The 19410-nt window shown below is 41.7% G+C and overlaps 1 protein-coding gene across 3 annotated transcripts in view; it reads left to right on the forward strand.

Annotated features, from left to right (window-relative positions):
- Positions 1–19410, forward strand: part of csmd2 (CUB and Sushi multiple domains 2) — a 264554-nt gene that overhangs the window by 221936 nt on the left and 23208 nt on the right. For all 3 annotated transcript variants that reach the window (XM_031323067.2, XM_035992965.1, XM_035992966.1), the window contains exons 48-56: positions 7030–7218; positions 8139–8285; positions 10488–10676; positions 12117–12302; positions 12499–12693; positions 13013–13186; positions 13305–13478; positions 15498–15671; positions 18702–18890. In XM_031323067.2, the coding sequence (XP_031178927.1) occupies positions 7030–7218; positions 8139–8285; positions 10488–10676; positions 12117–12302; positions 12499–12693; positions 13013–13186; positions 13305–13478; positions 15498–15671; positions 18702–18890 (1617 nt within the window). The remainder of the gene's footprint in view (positions 1–7029; positions 7219–8138; positions 8286–10487; positions 10677–12116; positions 12303–12498; positions 12694–13012; positions 13187–13304; positions 13479–15497; positions 15672–18701; positions 18891–19410) is intronic.

Consider the following 19410-nt stretch of genomic DNA (forward strand, 5'->3'; position numbering starts at 1 on the left):
CCAAACGTTAGCGATTGGTTATGGCAGATCCAGAGTGGCTCTGGGCAGATCCAATAGTTTTAAACTTCAACAGAGTACCCGCCTTCAAGGAAGTTAACACTTGTCAATGGAGAGAGGCCAGACTCTCTGTACAAATGAAATGTACCAGAGTCTGGTAGGACCAGGCTAGTGGAACGAGGGAGCGTAGGCAAAATTTGATAAATGCAACTAATTCTGAGTGCTATAGAGGAAAAATATACAAATGCTCTCAGCATGAGATGAGATAAAAAAAAAGAAGCGTTGGTAAAAGAAAGAGGGCAATGAAAGGGGAAGAAGAGATACACTACCGGTCAAAAGTTTGGGGTCACTTAGAAATTTCCATTCCACTCCATTATAGACAGAATACCAGCTGAGATCAGTTGCATTGTTTTTTTAACGAGGGCAGCAGTTTTCAGATTACATTATGTGCTTACATTATTGCAAAAGGGTTCTCCAATGTTTTCTCAGTTAGCCTTTTAAAATGATATCAGATTAGTAAACAGAATGTGCCTTTGGAACATTGGATGAATGGTTGCTGATAATGGGCAATGTAGATATTACATTAAAAATCAGACACTTCTTTCTACAACAGTCAAGAACCCTTTTGTAATTATGTAAGCACATAATGTAATCTGAAAACTGCTGCCCTGATTAAAAAAACAATGCAACTGATCTCAGCTGGTATTCTGTTTTCAATGGAGTGGAATGGAAATTTCTAAGTGACCCCAAACTTTTGACCGGTAGTGTATGTGTAAGGAGTTTTGAGTAAGCTAATAATAAAGACATGGAATAAAGTACCTACCCAGGATCCAGAGGAGACTGAAAGTATCATAATTCAAGTGAGGAAAAAAAGGAATACGGACAATTCTTTGTGTGTGTGTTTATTTCTCCCTCTATAAAGTCCTGCCTTTTGCCTGCTAACCATTCACTCTACTTGCAGGCATCTGCAGCTAAGACGTGCAAGTGAAAACAGCATCATTTTGAAAAAATCATGCTTTGACTTGATCATGCTAAGATAAACAAATTTGTGTGCTGTAATATCTAAATGAAAGTCAGTTGAATGCATTTACTTGCAGATGCAGTACATTTCAGCTGTGACTCTGCGCTTATTTTCATGGCTTGTGTGCCCTGCTAATTGTTCCCCCTTATTCTGCAAGACCATTATACTGGGGACAAACCATACTCCTGCAAGCTGTCACTTTGCCGTATAGATAGACTGCGGTGATGGAGAGGAGAGCCACAGATAACAAATGATGAAGGAGTCAGAAGTTGAGTGAATGGAAGTTGAGAGTAGAGAGGAAAGTAAAACAACAGACTGATGCTCGTGTGAAGAAAGAGGAGAAGATTGGATGTGGAGAGAAGAGCCCAGGATAGGAAGAGAACAGTTTAGGATTACTCTGAATAAGCAGGATTATTGCGGAAAAAGACAACATCTGTCTGCAAAAGTAGAGGAGAGACTGCTAAAAGAGCAGAAGGATGGCAAGTAAGTGAGAGTAGGACAGGAGTTAAAAAGCAAGGCGAGAAAGAAAGACTTGAGGGTTGGATCAAACTTGGGTCCTGGCTATGAGCATCACGGGATCACCAAGTAAGCAGTCTATAGATCACATCTGTGAATAGCATTACCTTCCCAGTACACAATACATTATTTGATTAACCTTCTCTTTTACAGGCGCAGAAAACCCTAAAAGCAGCTGACAGCTGCTCCAGTGATCACTCCCCTCACCTGGCTGTTGTGCAATAGTCTGAACTTTTTTATATTTAGCTCTAGTGATGATATTTAAACATTTCCAAGCTTTTATATATGCAGTGTACATACATGTCACCAAAGCTGTTTTGTAAAAGGAGAGACTTAGTTGGAGGGCAGTGAAGAGACAGAAGTTTGCAGCTCATTGAAATGCAGGGGACATGCCGGCTGCAGCTGCACCTATCAAATCACCACTTCTAGCTCTGACAAGCACTGCCCTCCCCGTGCGTCGAGCTGCCCCACCCCACACACATACACATTCAATTGCACACATCACACACTTATACATACTGTATAAACATACATACTGGTGTAGCATGTGTCTGGGTTACACAGCAGTAGATGTTGTCACTGTGATAGTCTACCAGAGAGCAGCACTGGAGCCTACAGGCAGTTCTGCAGTGTTGCTTGCCTCTCAGCACCAGTATCCTCGCTCATCCTCTGCATTCCCTCCGTCTGCACTCCCCCCTCCCTCACTCGCCACTTCCCTCCCCTGACTCACTAGCGTCAGACTTCTGTTCTTACGTAACACTAATATACCCTTTATTCCCCATTCTCTTTCTTTGTCTTTTTCTGAGGCTGGTTCAAAATACAACAACACAGTGCAACACATTGTCACACACTTTTAACCACAGGTGTCTATCAATACCCAGATCTTTGTTTTTCTGTCTCTGTCTTTCCCTTTCTCCCAACAATGACTAAAAGTCATAAGCTAAAAGCCGCCACCATACATACATAAACATTTCTTTATTTAATCCAGAGAATTGTTGCAAATCACGGTGGCAAATGTGTTTATCCTCTCTGTGTATTCCCTGCCATTGGAACAACCAGTTGGTTTGCGCAATATTTGATTTGCCTGCTATTTGATGAGGCCGGGTTATATTGGACCCAATAACCTTAACTACATCTGTTGTCTCCTGAGACCACGGGGAGTTCCAGCATCACACACACACACACACACACACACACACACACACACACACACACACACACACACACACACACACACACACACACACACACACACACACACACACACACACACAGCAAAGCAACAGCATCCGTACAAAGTGTTGGTTGAATTCATTAATGAAACACAATGAGCTCTGATGATCCAAAATCCCTGTGTTTATCCCCCGGACAGATTTCTGCTTAAAACCTACATAATCACCCATCAAATTAGTTTCCCAGCTAGCTCGCTTTCTTCATCCCACTCGGTTTCTTCGCCTCCCCCGCCTCTCTGTCTATCTCCTTTTTGTTCCCTCGACTATTTTTTTGCCCTAGCCCCCTTCTTGCAGTTGTGCAGAATGGATTACAGCTGCCCCTTTTTCACATGTTGATTGTCATCCATGACTTCCCCTGAGTTGTAAGGTCCTGATCCACACTAATGCTTATGTTGTGGCCCATCCCCTTCAATCAGCTCGTTATCGCTCTACAGCTTATGCTAATTAAATACCCACATGAGTAAAGGCATCTCAACAGCACTACAACTTGATGTTTTGTGGCTCAATGCACGGTGTGTCCATACTTGCATACTGCAGTGCACAAAATGTGCATGTATAAATGCAGGTGTGTGTGCCCGGAAGCCTTCCATCACATTTTTCACTGGGAGGCTGTTGCATACCATGAACAATTTATACACAAACAGAAGGGATGTCTCACACATTGCTGCTCCTGCTACCAGCTTATTCCATTCCTTGTCTAATTGAAGTGAAATTTCATTTTGAGCTCTATCTATGTTGGTCTCACCTTGTGTGTTGAAGCTGTCTTTTTCCAGCTGTCAGATTTGTCCCCTAATGCCCTTTTGTTTACAGCCTAACAGTGTGCTTCATTTCGAAGTGGATTGGTTTAATAGGTAGCAGCCCATAGATAAGAGCCCATGCTTGTCCCCCTCAATCAGCTCCAAGACAAGCTGAAGGCAGTTTTGAAGACACGTTGGAGCTTTTTGAAAGGTCACTGACAACACACATCTCATCCTCAGAGATTTGATTGTTTAATGAACTTCACTCTTAGATTTGATGTGCTGTTCCCGGTGCAATCAGTTTCACTATCAGTGATGGATTTAAGCCTTTTGACTCACATCCACTGAGGTGCTTGAGGTTGTAAATAATTTCAGACTTGGCAGTTCCCTGAGGCATACACACATTAGACAGTTAAAAGAGACAATTGCAACAATTAAATACACAAAATCACACAAAAAAAGCCATAAAAAGCTCCCCAAAATACTCTTTCATGACATATGGTAAACAACATTTGCAGATATTTAGCATTTAGCATTTGTTTTGTCCTAATGGTGGCAGAATTTGGCAAAAAGTTGTGGCAAAAGTATTTGACAGGAACATGCTTCATTTTAACATGCCTTGACTATGAGTGACCGCTTACCTGTCATCTGAGATTTCCTGAGGCAATAAATCCCACCTAGTTGACACACCAAGCAAGGTTAAAAAAAATGCTAAGAATTATTTGCAAATGCTACTTAACCCAGGCTGTCTGCCATAATGTTTTTCCTGCAGATTTAATGATCTCTTCCCCTATGAACACACAGTGAGGAGATTGAGGAAGCCAAAAAACACACACACACACACACACACACACACACACACACACACACACACACACACACACACACACACACACACACACACACACACACACACACACACACACACACAGTGCATTGAGAGAAACACACAGCCCATCCGCATACACAAAAACAACTTGTCCCACAAAGGAGATGCTGCTAGAATGTGATTCAGAGCTTTCAGTATTTCACCAATGTAATGGAGGACTTGCAAGTGCCAAGTGCTGCCTCAGTGCTACCCTGAGGCAGAACAGGCTTGAGTATTCAAATTGTGGCACACAACAGGGGCATTTACACCCCCAGCTAGATTTTCTGCCACACTTAAGGCCTTTTTATGGTTCTGCGCAGGCTCCACGCAGAGCTTTCGCCGTAGCCTATGTAAGTGGCCTGATGTTTATACTTGTGCGCTGGTGTGTGCGTCGAGCCGGCATGTGTGTGTGTGGGGGGAGTGAGCGAGGGAGAAGTGAGAGAGTGACGGTGATTAGCTTTGGAGCGAGTACCGACTCTAGAGTGATAGTCAGAGAAACAAAGTGTCTCCCCTGTGCTTTCTGACCAAGGTGGGGAATCTTTAGTAGGAAAAGTTAACCCTCTCCTTGAGTTCATGTTGTTTATGGAGAAGGAGAACCAGGAAATGAGTCAGGAGAAATGCAACGCTACCAAGCCACGGCCGAGCGATATGTAGTTACATTTTTCGAGAGGTGGACGTCAGGCTACGGCATAGGGTCTGGCGTAGATGCAGAGGTGTCTGCGGGGGTATGCCGTCGATTCGACGCAGAACCATAAAAAGGCCTTTAGGCCACGTCCACACGTACCAAAACAATCTTTTTTTTCTCCGTCTTCCCTGGCATTGTTTTCAGAATGTTTGCGTCCAAACGGATCCATTTGTAAATGACTCAACACGCTACTTCATATTCCAGGCCTATAGGTGGCGCTGTTTCTGCTACAGAAATTCACCAAAAAACGGAGAAGAAGAGGCGGAGCATGCGCATAAAGCTTGCGCGCTGTATACAAACAGACAGTATACTTTGCCCTAGTAACCCTAATCAGTCCCTCCAGAAAAACGCGATTATGCGATCACATAATTCAATGCATAATCAGCCAAAGTCCGCATATTTTTCAAATACGCCGCACTTTCGCCACATAAATTGCAGATTTCCGCGCAAAATATGCAGGGCTTGCATGATTTCATTCATTCAATTTTTCGTTGCAAAAAAGTCACATATATCTTAGCAGAAAGTTGAAAAATGTTGCGTTTACTTCACACAAGAGCAGCCATTTTCCCCTGTTGCCATGGGAACGTTATGAAGTGACATAATTACGCGACGGGAACATAATTGAAAAGCTGCAAACCCCGCGATGAAGCCATGATGAAACCGCAGTTTTTGCAAGTTCCCGCAATTTCATCGCATAAAATTGAATAAATATCCTGCATATTCCATCATAGCCTTGACTGTTGTTCTGATTTCCAAATAGAGGAATGCCAGGGTCTCCACATGTAGTGTGAGTGGGATCTGAGAAACACACACACACACACACACACACACACACACAAAATGTATGTGCATGCAAAAAAACACCTGGTCACATGCACTTTGAAGTGGTTTATAATCACATTTTCAGCATCTTATGGTGTGTTTTCTTATTTCTGCTATGATTACAAGTAAAGCCTCTGGCTGGTGTTTAAAAGGTAAATGTATGTTTTTTTTTTTCTCAAAAGGTCTTTTGTTAATTGTAGAGCTCTTAACAAGCTGCCGAGTTGAGTTCCAGCACAGCAAAGTTCATACTATTATGTATGCCAAAGTAAGCCCCTAGGAGTCTTTGTGATATATAAAACCGTAATATAACGGTTCATTTCAAAAGAGACAATATTTACTTTATGTAGGTTTATGGTATCGTATTTAGCTACAAAAAGGAATCACAAGCAAACTATAAAAACTAATGTTTATTTTTCTCTGCTGTGGAGTTATTTCACAGTCTACCTCTTCAGCACTCAGCCCCATTAGGCGAGCCACAAAAAACAATGGGAAGGAAAAAAAACAATGCAGCAGTTGCTTTGTGTCGTTGCAGCATTGGGTTTCTTTCAGGTTGTTTTTTTGAAGTCCCACTCTGTACGCAGACAGCTCTGGCAGATTAAGAGGTTGGCTTCACAACATCCCAGCAAAAACGCAACAGACAGGAGCGCTGTGTAACGTCTGATAAAACAGACTGAAACCACGAGGAAATGTCAAAGGATGTCATGGAGATGTCCCACAACAATACCAATGGCAACGGGGAATGAGATGAGCGGATGGATGTGGTCTGCCCAGATGCCACAGCAATAGGGCTTCCAGGCAGATGTGAGCGTTAGTCGGCAAATTAGCATAACATACTGACAGTGGGCAAGGAGGAGGGAATATGCTCATGACTGACTTAGCAGTGACAGCTTTGTTTCCTGCGACAGCATCAGGACCAGGATGACAATTAGCTTAGCTATGCTTTTAGTCACGTTGAGTTGCCCTCCAACAACAACATGGGTCAGACCAATCCAATTTGTGCTTCACGGTAAATTAAATTCACTTAAAAGAATAAACAACCATAAGAAGTTATGTGAGATAATGAAACAACAAAGAATAGACAAAGATAAGCAAAATATTATGATAAATTAATTGAATTTTTTTGTCTCTGCCTTTTTTATGTCTCTCAACAGTGTCTTGTCCCATGAATGAGGTACTGACAGCTTCCACAGGTGTCATCATGAGCCAATCACCAGGCAGCGGTTTCCCCCATTTTGAGTCCTGCTCCTGGGTGGTCAGAGTAGAACCTGGTTACAACATCACCTTCACTATAGAACACTTCCAGACCAGCCGTCAGTTTGACGAGCTTGAGATCTTTGATGGTGAGTAACCGCAGCTGTTACGAAAGTGAACGTGTATACCAACATACAGTATAATGTAATTTAGTTGAGCAGCATTATGATTATTTTGACCTTCTTTTTACCAAGTGACTCAATGTGCCTGTAGTCTAGTGACACCTCCCCATCACACTTCCTTGGCCAAGGACCTATTTTCACTAATATCCACAATTAAAGCCTAAAATGAGCCTGACCGCTGGATTTACTGTCCCTAACAAAGCTCACTGCATCTACTAACAAAAAAAGGCACACAGGCTCCCTTTCTTGGTGACAGAACATCTACATCTGCCTTGTACATTTGCATGTGATTAGAGGCACAGTCAGCAACTCTGCCAGGCCTCTCTAAGAAAATGGCGGTTGTACACACTAGTGTTCCTGATTAGTGCTTTTTATCTTGTGCTGAGTGTAAGGAAACAGACATTTGCTAACCTTGGGGCTGCCAAGCCAATTATGGAAAGAAAGTTTTTTCCACAATTACACTTAGCAACCTTTGATTTTACTGCAAGTGTGACAAAATGTACAAATTATATTAATTTCAAAATTGAGACTTAAAAAAATGAATTTGTGCAAAATGAGATTTTTTTTTATAAATCATATTCTCTGTACTATCAATTTACATTTACAGGGAAAACGCTATTCAAATTACTGTTCAGATTCAAGTGTGCAGATAATGGAACACAGGGCATTATTTTGAAGACCCAGTGCTAGTGGTGGTTTATATAAAAGTGTTGGCACTCTTATTCTTTTTTACAAAGTTATGAGACTTTCAAAGATGGATTCTTCTTAACAGTTGTCTTCTCTCTCTCTCTCTCTCTCTCTCTCTCTCTCTCTCTCTCTCTCTCTCCCGCTCTCTCTCTCTCTCTCTCTCTCGCTCTCTCTCTCTCTCTCTCTCTCTCACAACCCAGGCCCATCCAGACAGAGCCCTCTCCTGATTACTCTCAGTGGTAACTACTCCAACCCACTGAGCATCACCAGCTCCAGTAACAAAGTCTACCTACACTGGTCCTTCGATCACGCTACCAGCCACAAAGGTTTTCGCATACGCTACTCAGGTAAGTCAATATCAGACATACACTAGCCTAAAGTTACTTTTTTTTTTTTTTTTTTTGTAATTTCAGCAGTCAATTTATAATTAATTACTGGAAGAACTGTGTTACGTCTAGACATTGTTGTGTATTCGATCTCATTGGAGATTCCTTTGGTTTACTGTGCCAACAAGACCAACATTTGGGCTGCCAACTGCAGCTGAAATAGCTCAAAATATGACCCATCTCCATGACAACCTACCGGGGGCGGCAGGCATCTGCAGCACTCCTTGCTGTGCACCACAGGCCTGGGAATTAGTAAACGCTGTTTCTTGTATTGCTTATTATTCTTCTGTTGTGTCCTGCTCCCAAGAAAGATCTGTTAGTATACGACACCTGCATAACTCGCTTTGAATTATGACTCTGTAAATATTTAAAAGGCTCCCTCCGTTCTGGATCAACACCACTCAGCCAGATTGACTAATCGTCTCTCTGCTCCTCTCAGTGGAGCTCTCCGTCTCCCCAACCGAATGTTCTGTCGTTTCTCTGCCCTTTTTCTTCTCCTGCCTCTTTTACTTTTTTATTCTTAGCCATGATGGATTTTGCCATAGCAGGCTAAGTGACAGACGAACTAAGTGATGGCTGAGAACTCACAAGTTGCCATGGTCAATATGGAGCTGCCTTCTGTAGTACCTTGGTGGGGAGGAAGAAACAGATGGCACAGGCAGATTCATGTATTCGGCTCTATTCTTCATCAATCCATCTTTTTTTTCCATGGGCCGATCTTCCATCACAAACTTGCAGACATCTCCTCTAGCAACTGGCCATATCAGTTTTCTATTATTTCTCTCCATCCACAGCCTCTCTCACTGTTTCTCTATCACCTCATTTTTTTCCATCGATTCAATCAAGTTAGTTTCTATCTTCCTTACTATCTCCTTATGCTCATATGTCCCTCCCTTTGTCTGTATCACCATCCCCATCCCTCTCTCTTTCTCCTCCTCTCTATTATCCCAATCCAGTCACCTTCTAATGTAGATCTTATTCCTCTGAGATGCAGGGCTGATTGCAGTGAAACAAGCTGTATACAGTACTATAATAGGCGGAGAGAGGGAAGTGAGTTAGACACAGATTGAAGTGAAGAATTTAACTCAAGGGTGGCTCAGGAACCGCCAGTCACCATGAATGACAGAAGAAGGCCTTGCCAAGAAACATATAGTAGCTCAGTTGGTGTATTAAATATCATTGGATTTAAACATTGGGTGTGCTTTTCCTTCCCCATTTAGCCATCATAATGACAGGTGTTACAAACATGAATGCTATACTTCACACAATGTCCAAAGCCTGAAGTACACCTCCTGTGTATCATCTATTATGAAATCTAACATCTCATAAATGCTAAATACACATTACACCACTGACATGTCTTTGCGTATTTATACTGTAAGGGAGTCCAATCTGACTGCCTGGTGCTAAAAATCCCCACTGACTTGAAAGAGAGTCCATTTTCATTGCCACGTGTGAGTGGTTTGAGTCGGAATTTACATTTTTATAGAACTGTAATTTGTTCACAGTGATTAAGTATAATACACTTTTTTTTTTGGTTCGTGATCCACTTTGAGCACCATTTTCTGTGTCACATAGCCATATACTGTTGTGTCACAATATTTTCTTAAATGTTTTCACAATTTGTGTTTTTATTTATTCTCCAGTAGGTGTGTAGTGAATGTCATATTATTGTGCGATCTGCATAATGCAATTCATGCCTCAGAGTCCCCCATTCTTTGGGAACCATGGACCTGTTGATAACACCATTTGGGATGATAAACGATTATTGCAGCCACCAATTTAGTCAACAAACAAAAACAGATACTTTGTTCCTGTTATTATGTATCCATCAATTTTATGATCCTCCTCTGCTGCCGCTGACAAACTCCTGTTTCGCTTTGCAGAACATCCATTTCACTTTAATCAATTTTCCAGTTTTTCCCTCAAAGAGATTGTATTGTAGCGCTTTTATTAATACATATCCTCCTTTACTACGCCAGGCGTAGAAGACAGATGCAAAAGAGATCTGGGGCTCTGTGCTATTGGAGGCGCATTAATTCTTCACCTCCTCCACACAAACGTGCATCATATTACATAATTATTGGGTTGTTATGCTTGTTGCACTCAATTGTATCGATATGCATATTTATATCTTTACCTATTTTGTGAATTTTTTCATAGCGGCCTACTGCAGCCCTCCAAACAACCCTGTAAATGGCACAGTGCACAGTCTGACAGGCACTAAGCTGGGCAGCACCCTGCGTTTCAACTGTGACCAGGGCTTCCGGCTTATTGGCCAGAGCAGTGCCACATGTACCCGGACTGCACAGGGGATCTACCAGTGGAATGCACCAGTGCCACTTTGCCAAGGTGAGGGCCCAATCATAGCCGCAGGTCATGAGAAAGGATGAGAAGGTTGGAAGTTTATAAGAAAAACATAAACACATAAATAGACTAGATTGTCTTATTTTTTTAATTTAAGGGAGACAAATTTCCATGGTAAAATATAATAATAATTTCGCATTGCTAATGCAAATCAACTTGTACACGGATTTTCTTGAGTGAAGTTATATTTCATCAATATTATCATTGTGACTGAGCTCATTCAGCATTTAGTCCCACTTCTCCAAAGTGATTAAATGAAGCTTAAAACTGCAGAGAAAACAAGATTTTAACATTCGTAGCCTAACTTGAGTTAAAGAAGAGATTTTTGTAGCAACTGTATTTTTTAAGTTTAGTCGTTCTGATTTAGGTTGATTGAAAAAACTATCACTGAATCCATTTGCTTTGGATCAAAGTGTGATTGCAGCTGACAGTGTGCCATAACCAACAGCCCCTCAGCCTAAGGCGTGCTTCCAGGAAGCTCACTTCTCCATTCCTCAGAATGCCTTTGAAGATAACAGTTTATCAGATTAATGCTATTTGGTTTACCTGAGCTGGATTGTTTGATATGTCATTCGTCATAGGTTATAGTCAGAGTTATATGCTTATCACTATACTCATTTTGTCAGTGATTGAATGAACAATAGCAATTACCTACTTTCAACTGAGACTGACGCATAAATTAACAAAGTGAAATGCATAATTATAGTCACAACTATTAGGCAAGATGTATCTAATTTAATTTAAAAGTATTTTTTATTCAAATAATATGAGTGTTATTTTCTATTTTACAAAGCCGTAATGCTGTTGCACCGTCTTTATTGATTTCCAAATTTAGTGAATTCTTCATTTTTTTGTGTTGAGATTTTACTTTTATATTCCATTACAAAAGCATAACATCTAAAAGCTCTACTTCCAGAGGTTAGTCAGTCAGAGTTATTGATAGTATAGCCTGAAGCGGAAACCGAGAGCAGCAAGGCAACTATTATGGAGCTATTACTTTTTTTTAATTATTATTTATTATTATTTGCTGCCAAAACTTAACTAACGAACAAAACCTGTTTTTCATATGCCCTATGATTCACTAACTGTGTGGTTTGCAAATAAAAAATGTACCTATCAAACAAACACACAATATACAGTATTTCTAATAGATCATGCTTCAGAAAGAAATACAGCATGTCTTACAAGTACAAAAACAAGAATTCTACAAAGATTTAGTTTACTGTAGTGCAGATGGCAGCTCGAACTAATGTTTACAGCACATTGATGCCGGCTCTAGGAGTGTTTGTACTGGAAGCCTGTTGTGAGCTAGACACTCTGCATACAAAGATTGTTACTAAAATATACTTTGCTACCAGTGCTTTCATTTTACCAACTGTATTTCTTTTGTCTTATCTTCCCGCCGCATCCATTGTTCCCTTTTAGTCATGTCCTGTGGAATGCCAGTGCCTCCGGTCAATGGCAGTATTGTGGGCCAGGACTTCTCTCTAGGAGCCAGGGCCACATACCAGTGCAATCCCGGATTTCGGCTTTCCGGGCCTGTCACCACCTCAGTCACGTGTCAGGAATCTGGGAGATGGAGCCCCATTGAGGCCCCGCCCAGATGTGTTCGTGAGTATTTTCAATTTATTTAGTTGCAGTATTATTAACCGAACAAAGTTCGGTTTATAAGTTAAAGTTTTAAAAACTGTGTTACCTACAATGAGTTCCAAATATCATCAGCAGGTTTGAGATTAAAACTACTTTGTCATGATAGTGATAGACAGAAATAGGTATTTCAATGTTTGTTTATCCTCTGACCTTCCAGCGGTGACCTGCCCTGACATCGGCCACTCTGCTGTGGAACATGGGAGATGGAGGCTGATCTATGGCACTCAAAACCAATATGATGCCATAATGATGCTCATATGTGACCCGGGATATTACTACAGGGGTCAAAGGGTCATTCGCTGCCAGGCCAACAGCACCTGGAACTACCCAGATCCACGGCCAGTCTGCGACAGTAAGTGTAAACTGCACATCCCATGGTGTAATTTTCCCAAAGTTTCTTGAGTTAACTTCCTAATTTGCACTGAGAAACAGAAACTCTTCCAGAAAGAAGTAATTTGTTAAGCATGAAAAATAATTGCATCCAAATGTGTGGTATTCCACTGTGATATTAAGAAAAGAACATGACTAAACAGCCGCAGATCTTCTTAACAAAACAAAATGACTGAAAGCCAAAGAAAACCATTTCCAAACAAAACAAATTAGCATTATTGTTTATTATATTTTGACTATATTGGATTGTTGCACATGATATTGTTTTTATTTTATTTCAGTCATCTCCTGCGGGGACCTTGGGACTCCACCAAATGGCAACAAGATTGGAACACTGACTGTGTATGGAGCCACTGCCATTTTCTCCTGCAACACAGGATATACCTTGGTTGGCTCTCGGGTACGAGAGTGTATGTCCAATGGGCTTTGGAGTGGAACGCAGGTCCAGTGTCTAGGTGAGATCTTCAGCACCCAAAAATGATTGTTACTTCATAAAGTCTTGCAATTTGCTTCAAAGGTTATTTGAAAACACCTATGTCTGACCTGACTCTTTTCCTCCTCATTCATCTATAGCTGGCCATTGTGGCACCCCGGAGCCCATAGTGAATGGACAGATCATTGGGGAGAATTATAACTATCGAGGCAGCGTTGTGTACCAGTGTAACCAAGGATTTCGTCTCATTGGGGTGTCGGTGCGAATTTGTGAACAGGATCACCGCTGGTCAGGACGCACTCCTGTCTGTGTCCGTAAGTGGCAACAGAGAATAATTAGTCATCAGTGAAGCTATGGGCACTATAGTTCATAGGTAAAGACTTCTAAACTGCTCAGATGAACAGAGTAGGGCTTTAGACTAACATTTTATACTAGGCACATTGGTAAGCCAGCTAGCTAAGAAAAACAAACTTCAGAACAACAAAGTTGACAATTTTTTCCGGCTTAATAGTGTTGCTGATTAATGATTCAAAATGACTGCAGACATATATTACCTAGGGTTGCTCTTATCAGGCAGATACCGACCGTGTATTTAGTATGGGTGGAACGGTACACTGAAGTCATGGTTCGGTTCATACCTCGGTTTAGACATCACGGTTCGGTTCGGTACAATGGAGGGAAAAGCATAACAAAAATGCAGAAGGCAATTTTTTTTATTGTGCATGTCTCAGGCTGTACCACTTAGTGTCATCCAGTCTCTCCCCTGAGCTAGCTGCAACAGCCTGAAGCGTATAAAATAAGATGTAAACAGTGAACAATAAGTAGGCTACCACACATCATCTCCAGACTCCATCTGGAACTTGTAAACAAAATAAGACAATCAGCTAGTAGTGTGATATGGGAGACAAGCGCTGCTCTCATATGTGAATGCACAGAGCAGGGGTGTTAAAAGAGCAGCTTCGGTTACATAGAGCAGTTGGCGAATTGTGGCGTTAGCTTCACACGCTAACAGCGGAGCTAGCAGCAAACAGCGAAGCTAACGGTGGAGCTAACAGCTAACGGCGGAGCTAACAGCGGCAAACAGTGAAGCAAATGGGCCTGGAAGCCATTTGTGGTCGAGGCAAGAAAGGATACAGCTACAGTACATCCGTGTTTGGTTGTATATGGAAGGGACTAGTTTGCTTCGTGTGGATTCACTGGACCAACTTGACATGTAGGCGGAGCTTGGGAGCTTCAGAGCTAAGGCGGGGCTACAGATTAGGTGTCCCTAAGAAACGCGTATGTAACAGTAGTTCCACATTACATTAATTCATTTGCACGCAAGTTTTATTTATTTTTATACCGTGTATTCTCCGTGTAAATTCATGTACCGAACCGAGATGCCCGTACCATTTTAGTTCAATACGAATACATGTACCGTTCCACCCCTAGTATTTAGTGTGATTAGACATGAGTCATCTGGTACTGATCACCAATTAATTCCTGTTATTTAAAGTGCTCATATTATGCTTTATTTTCAGGTTCATAATTGTATTTAGAGGTTGTACCAGAATAGGCTTACATGGTTTAATTTTCTAAAAACATCATGTATTTGTTGTACTGCACATTGCTGCAGCTCCTCTTTTCACCCTGTGTGTTGAGCTCTCTGTTTTAGCTACAGAGTGAGACATCTCACTTCTGTTCCATCTTTGTTGGGAGTCACACATGCGCAGTAAGTACTGCTAGCTTGTCAGTTGCAGAGCATGAGGGCACGCCACGCTAGCAGCTAGGCGAGCATTATAACGTGTGTTACAAAGTGACGCACGTTCGTCATGGAAATAAAGGCTGGACTACAATAGAGCTGTTTGGAGCAGTTTGTGAACAGTGTTTTCTGTTGGAGATGGTTAAGTCCCTTTGGGGTGGACTTTGGGATTTTTCACTTTGTAAACCTATAATGTGCACAAAAAGATATATAACACAACAAAGGAAAGGGGAAAAGCCAAGAAGCACAATATGAGCACTTTAACATTTTACAGAAATCTTCTGCATTAAAATACACTCTAAAAGCCACCTGTGCCACATGTCTAAATTTTATCATGTCTTATTTTCAAAGATGGGATCATTATTACCAAATAATACACTGTATTTCTCTAAATTACAACTCAATTTACACGATTGTTTTATTAGAGGCCCGTGGCAAAAATAGAGACACAGCTGCAGTGGGGCTCATCTACATTCAGTGCACAGCTTTGCTGTTGTTGTGACATTACCTTTTTCAGGTGTTTGATATTAAACCTATAGATTTGCTCTGCAAATGTGTTACCATGATTTTCTGTGCCCTTTGACTTTCGCAGCCATCACATGCGGTCATCCTGGCAACCCTCCCTTTGGTATGACCCAAGGAACCCAGTTCAACTTAAATGACGCTGTGCGCTTTGCCTGCAATACTGGATATGTTCTTCAGGGAGCCGTTAAATCTTCCTGCCAGGTCAATGGGCAGTGGAGCCAAGCCCTCCCCAGGTGTAAAAGTAAGTGTCAAGTAAATGCCCAATCATACAATATTATTAGTCTATGTATGTATGGTTTTTGGAGAACCTCATGCTTACGAATGAATGGAAGGATGAATGCAAAGAACCAGCACCGATGGAAGATATGTGTCTAATCCAGTCTACCATTGGATACATACAGTAGGCAGTTAGATGTAAATTATCTTTAAAAAGCAAGTTCAGGAAACAAAGTTGTGCAATTTGTCATATGAGAGAGCAATTTATCAAATAATTTTCTCCCGACACCTCCATAGTTCTAAAATCTGTATCTGCATACATCTTTTTAAAAGTATGAGCAAAATGTTCAAATGCATCTATGATCACAGCAGAGCTACACAAGAAATGTATATGCGACGTGTAGCATAGCAACTCCATGTTGGTATATATTTTTACGTATTATGCCTTGTGATTATTTTGAGAGCTAAATAAGCCACTGTCATCAGCTTTGTGCATACCTAGTGAGGACAAAGTGTGCTTGTTTCCACGTACTTGCCTGTAGGGGTATGGTTCTGTGTTCTCATCCATTTGTCTAGATAGCTATTAAATTACCTATTGTATCGTGCAAGGTCATATCTTCTGTGACCATAGATGACCCCAATCACAGAGAGAGCGGAGCTGAAGCGCAGAGACACCCGGAGGGAGAAAGAGTTTAAACGAGGCATATTAGGGGAAATTGAAATGAAGAACCGAAAAGAAGCCTGGATTATTTAATTACCACGGTCTTAACCACTTGGTCTGTGGAGGTTTAAGGATAATATTTAAATTTGATGTTATTTCCTCTTACCCTAGCTACCTCTGTTACACCCTAAAGCTCACCTGTACATCAGAGAATCAAACTTTGAAAATCTAACTGTGCAGGGACAGCTAAAAACAATCACAGGATCCTTGAGCTTGTGTGATAGACAGCAGCCTTTGGAGACCGCATCCTGGCTTTTGCTTAGAATAAGAAGTACCCTGCTCTGCTGTGAAGCCAGGCAAGGACTTTTAATTTGGCATGTATCTCAGCACCCGCATCTGTCTCTAAGTCCTCACTAACTGAAGGCTTTGTGACAGGCACAGAAAGAGGGCCGCTCGCAAGGTCGGGCCCTGAATGTGTTTGTTTTGAATGAGGAGAGAAAGGAGTTGCCTTTTTTTTTTAGACATTTATGATGAGGATGAGGAGGTTGCAAGTCTCACAGGAATCATTCTTCAGTTGTTAAAGAAAGAGAGACGTACATTTGGCTGCTGCATGCATAAGCAGGCGAGATTTTCCACCAGACATGCCTTAAATCACTCGGCTCTAGTAGTGACATCATATTAGCATTGGCCTTGTTTCCATGCAGATGCTGACTCTCAGTTGCATTTTGTGTGTGTGTGTGTGTGTGTGTGTGTGTGTGTGTGTGTGTGTGTGTGGGGAGGGGGGGGTTACATTATCCTCACTGTTGATATGGAGACATAAGTAGCTTAGGGATCTTTTTGTCAATCAGATTTATCACCTTAATTACTGCATTCTAGACATATTTTGTGAGACACGCTCTCCTGTCTGCCATGTACTTCCTCCTCTGAGTGGAAAACTATAAGTGCTGGGATGACATCCGCCTCATCCATCTTACCTTAGCTAAGCCTAAACATCGGCTTTTCTGTTGATAGGATAGTAGTTGATAGATACAGAAGTCAGGAAAAAAGGTAAGGGTGGGGTAGGAGTCAGTCAGACAAAGGTAATGATTTCCATAGTCCAGATTTTAACTACAAGGGTCTGTAGGCTCCATCAATAATGCAGCAAACAGGAGAGCACCGCCGGCCCAGCCAGTCCCCTATCCCTTTCTAATCACCACCAATTTGAGTCAGAGCAACAAAGCCACAATACCACCTTTTTTGGATGACTCATTTGTGTATATTTGTCTTTTAGCGATAAAAGGCAAGAGACAGAGGACAGAAAAAAAACCACTCTGACACACCACTTACAGGGCCGTTACTTGGCAAGAGGCCAAGAGGAGGATAGGGTGACTGGGGTCTCCACTTCTGAGTGGAACAGAGATGAATTACTTCAGCCCATCTTCCCTTCTCACTTTTATTCTTCTTTTCCTTTCATCCTTTCACTTCCTCTCTCCCTGCCCACTTGGCCACACACAGAAATGTACTAGGAGGTCCGTTGTTTTAGATGACTGCTGGATCACTTTTGAGCCTATGTTGCCCGAGTACACTTATTACTTATTGAAAGCAGAATTCCAAGCTTGGAAAGTCTCGTGCTGAAGCATCTCCACTGCTTTAAATACACTTTGTAGTGTTATTATGCGGTAAGTTGTAAGTGATGGCACCATGGGTCAGCATTCTACTGGAAGGAATACATTATAATAGGTATTGGCGTGGGGGGGGTATCATAGTACACACTTTGTTGTGGTTCACAGTTTAGACTAGACAGCAACTGTTACTCACTGTGCTCTGACTTTGTTGAGGCATTGTAAGGTTTTGGTTTTTTTCTTGTATCTGAGACTCAAGATGGATTGGTGCTGGTAGCAGTTATAGCCTGACATTCTGTCATGAATTTTAATACATTCTGCACCATCAGGGCATATTCCTCTCTAACTCTGTACAGCACCCCCCTCGCTGTCCCTCGCTCCTCACTCATCCCTCATTCTCCCCTTCCTTAACTCTCTCCATCTGGTGCTAAACTGACATGGTGCCTCTTCTCCTGTGAGCTCCCCATCCATCACCATCTCTGCACCACAGCGGCCAGCAGGAGACTGGCTCTAATGAAGCAAATGTTTATTTCCGGAATCTGCCTCCTACTTCATTTGGATTGGGGTGGATGGATGGGTGCAGGATGGGTGGAAGTAGTAGATGAGGAAAGGAATGGACAGAAAAAAAAAAAACTCTGCTTGTAAAATGGGCATGTTCCCTGTGTGTACGAGAGTGTCATATTAAAATGTATGGTATATTATCACTAAAACCTCCCACACAAATGCTTACACAGGATGTATTTTTCTCTCTGGCTCCTTTACTCTCTTCCCCCCTCTGTATCCCTTTCTCCAGTTGTGAACTGCACAGAGCCGGGCCATGTAGAGAACAGCATTAAGCAGGTACTGCCCAGCGGGCCGCATCGCTACAGCTTCCAGACCACTGTGTCGTACCGCTGTAACTTGGGCTACTACATGCTGGGTACCAGCTCCATCTCCTGTCAGGGGGACGGTACCTGGGACCGCTCCCTGCCCAAGTGCCTGTGTGAGTAGCTCAGGGGTTGGTTGTAAGCATGATTTCCAATTGTTTGTATATACAGAAGAAGAGGAAAGTAGACCTGTGTAAACTCCCCAGACAACACCCACCACTCAGCCTGAAAAATGAATCATTATTTAAAACTGATTTACTTGAAGCAGAAATCTGTTGTCCTCTTGTTTTGCCTTTATGTTAAACATTATTTTTGTGCCAAATCATCACAACCAAATAACGTTAGTGATTAGTGACTTATTTTTACTATTAATCATCAATTGTTTAGTCTATAAAATAGTGGTAATGCCCATCACAATTTCTCTGAGCCTTTATAGCATTTGTAATCTAAACAGGTTCAGTGTGATAAAGTGATGATGCATTCTGACAGAACTAAGTATCTTAATTGGTTGGAAAGTTTATTTCATAAAATGTGGTCTGATACTGTGAGATGTGTTAACAAACACAAATCAAATGTCACCCAACATTATTACACTGTATGGTTTTGCTAAAACAAGGCAATCTATTTAATATATGG

Source organism: Sander lucioperca, chromosome 16, assembly GCF_008315115.2.
Source record: "Sander lucioperca isolate FBNREF2018 chromosome 16, SLUC_FBN_1.2, whole genome shotgun sequence".
Classification (NCBI taxonomy): domain Eukaryota; kingdom Metazoa; phylum Chordata; class Actinopteri; order Perciformes; family Percidae; genus Sander; species Sander lucioperca.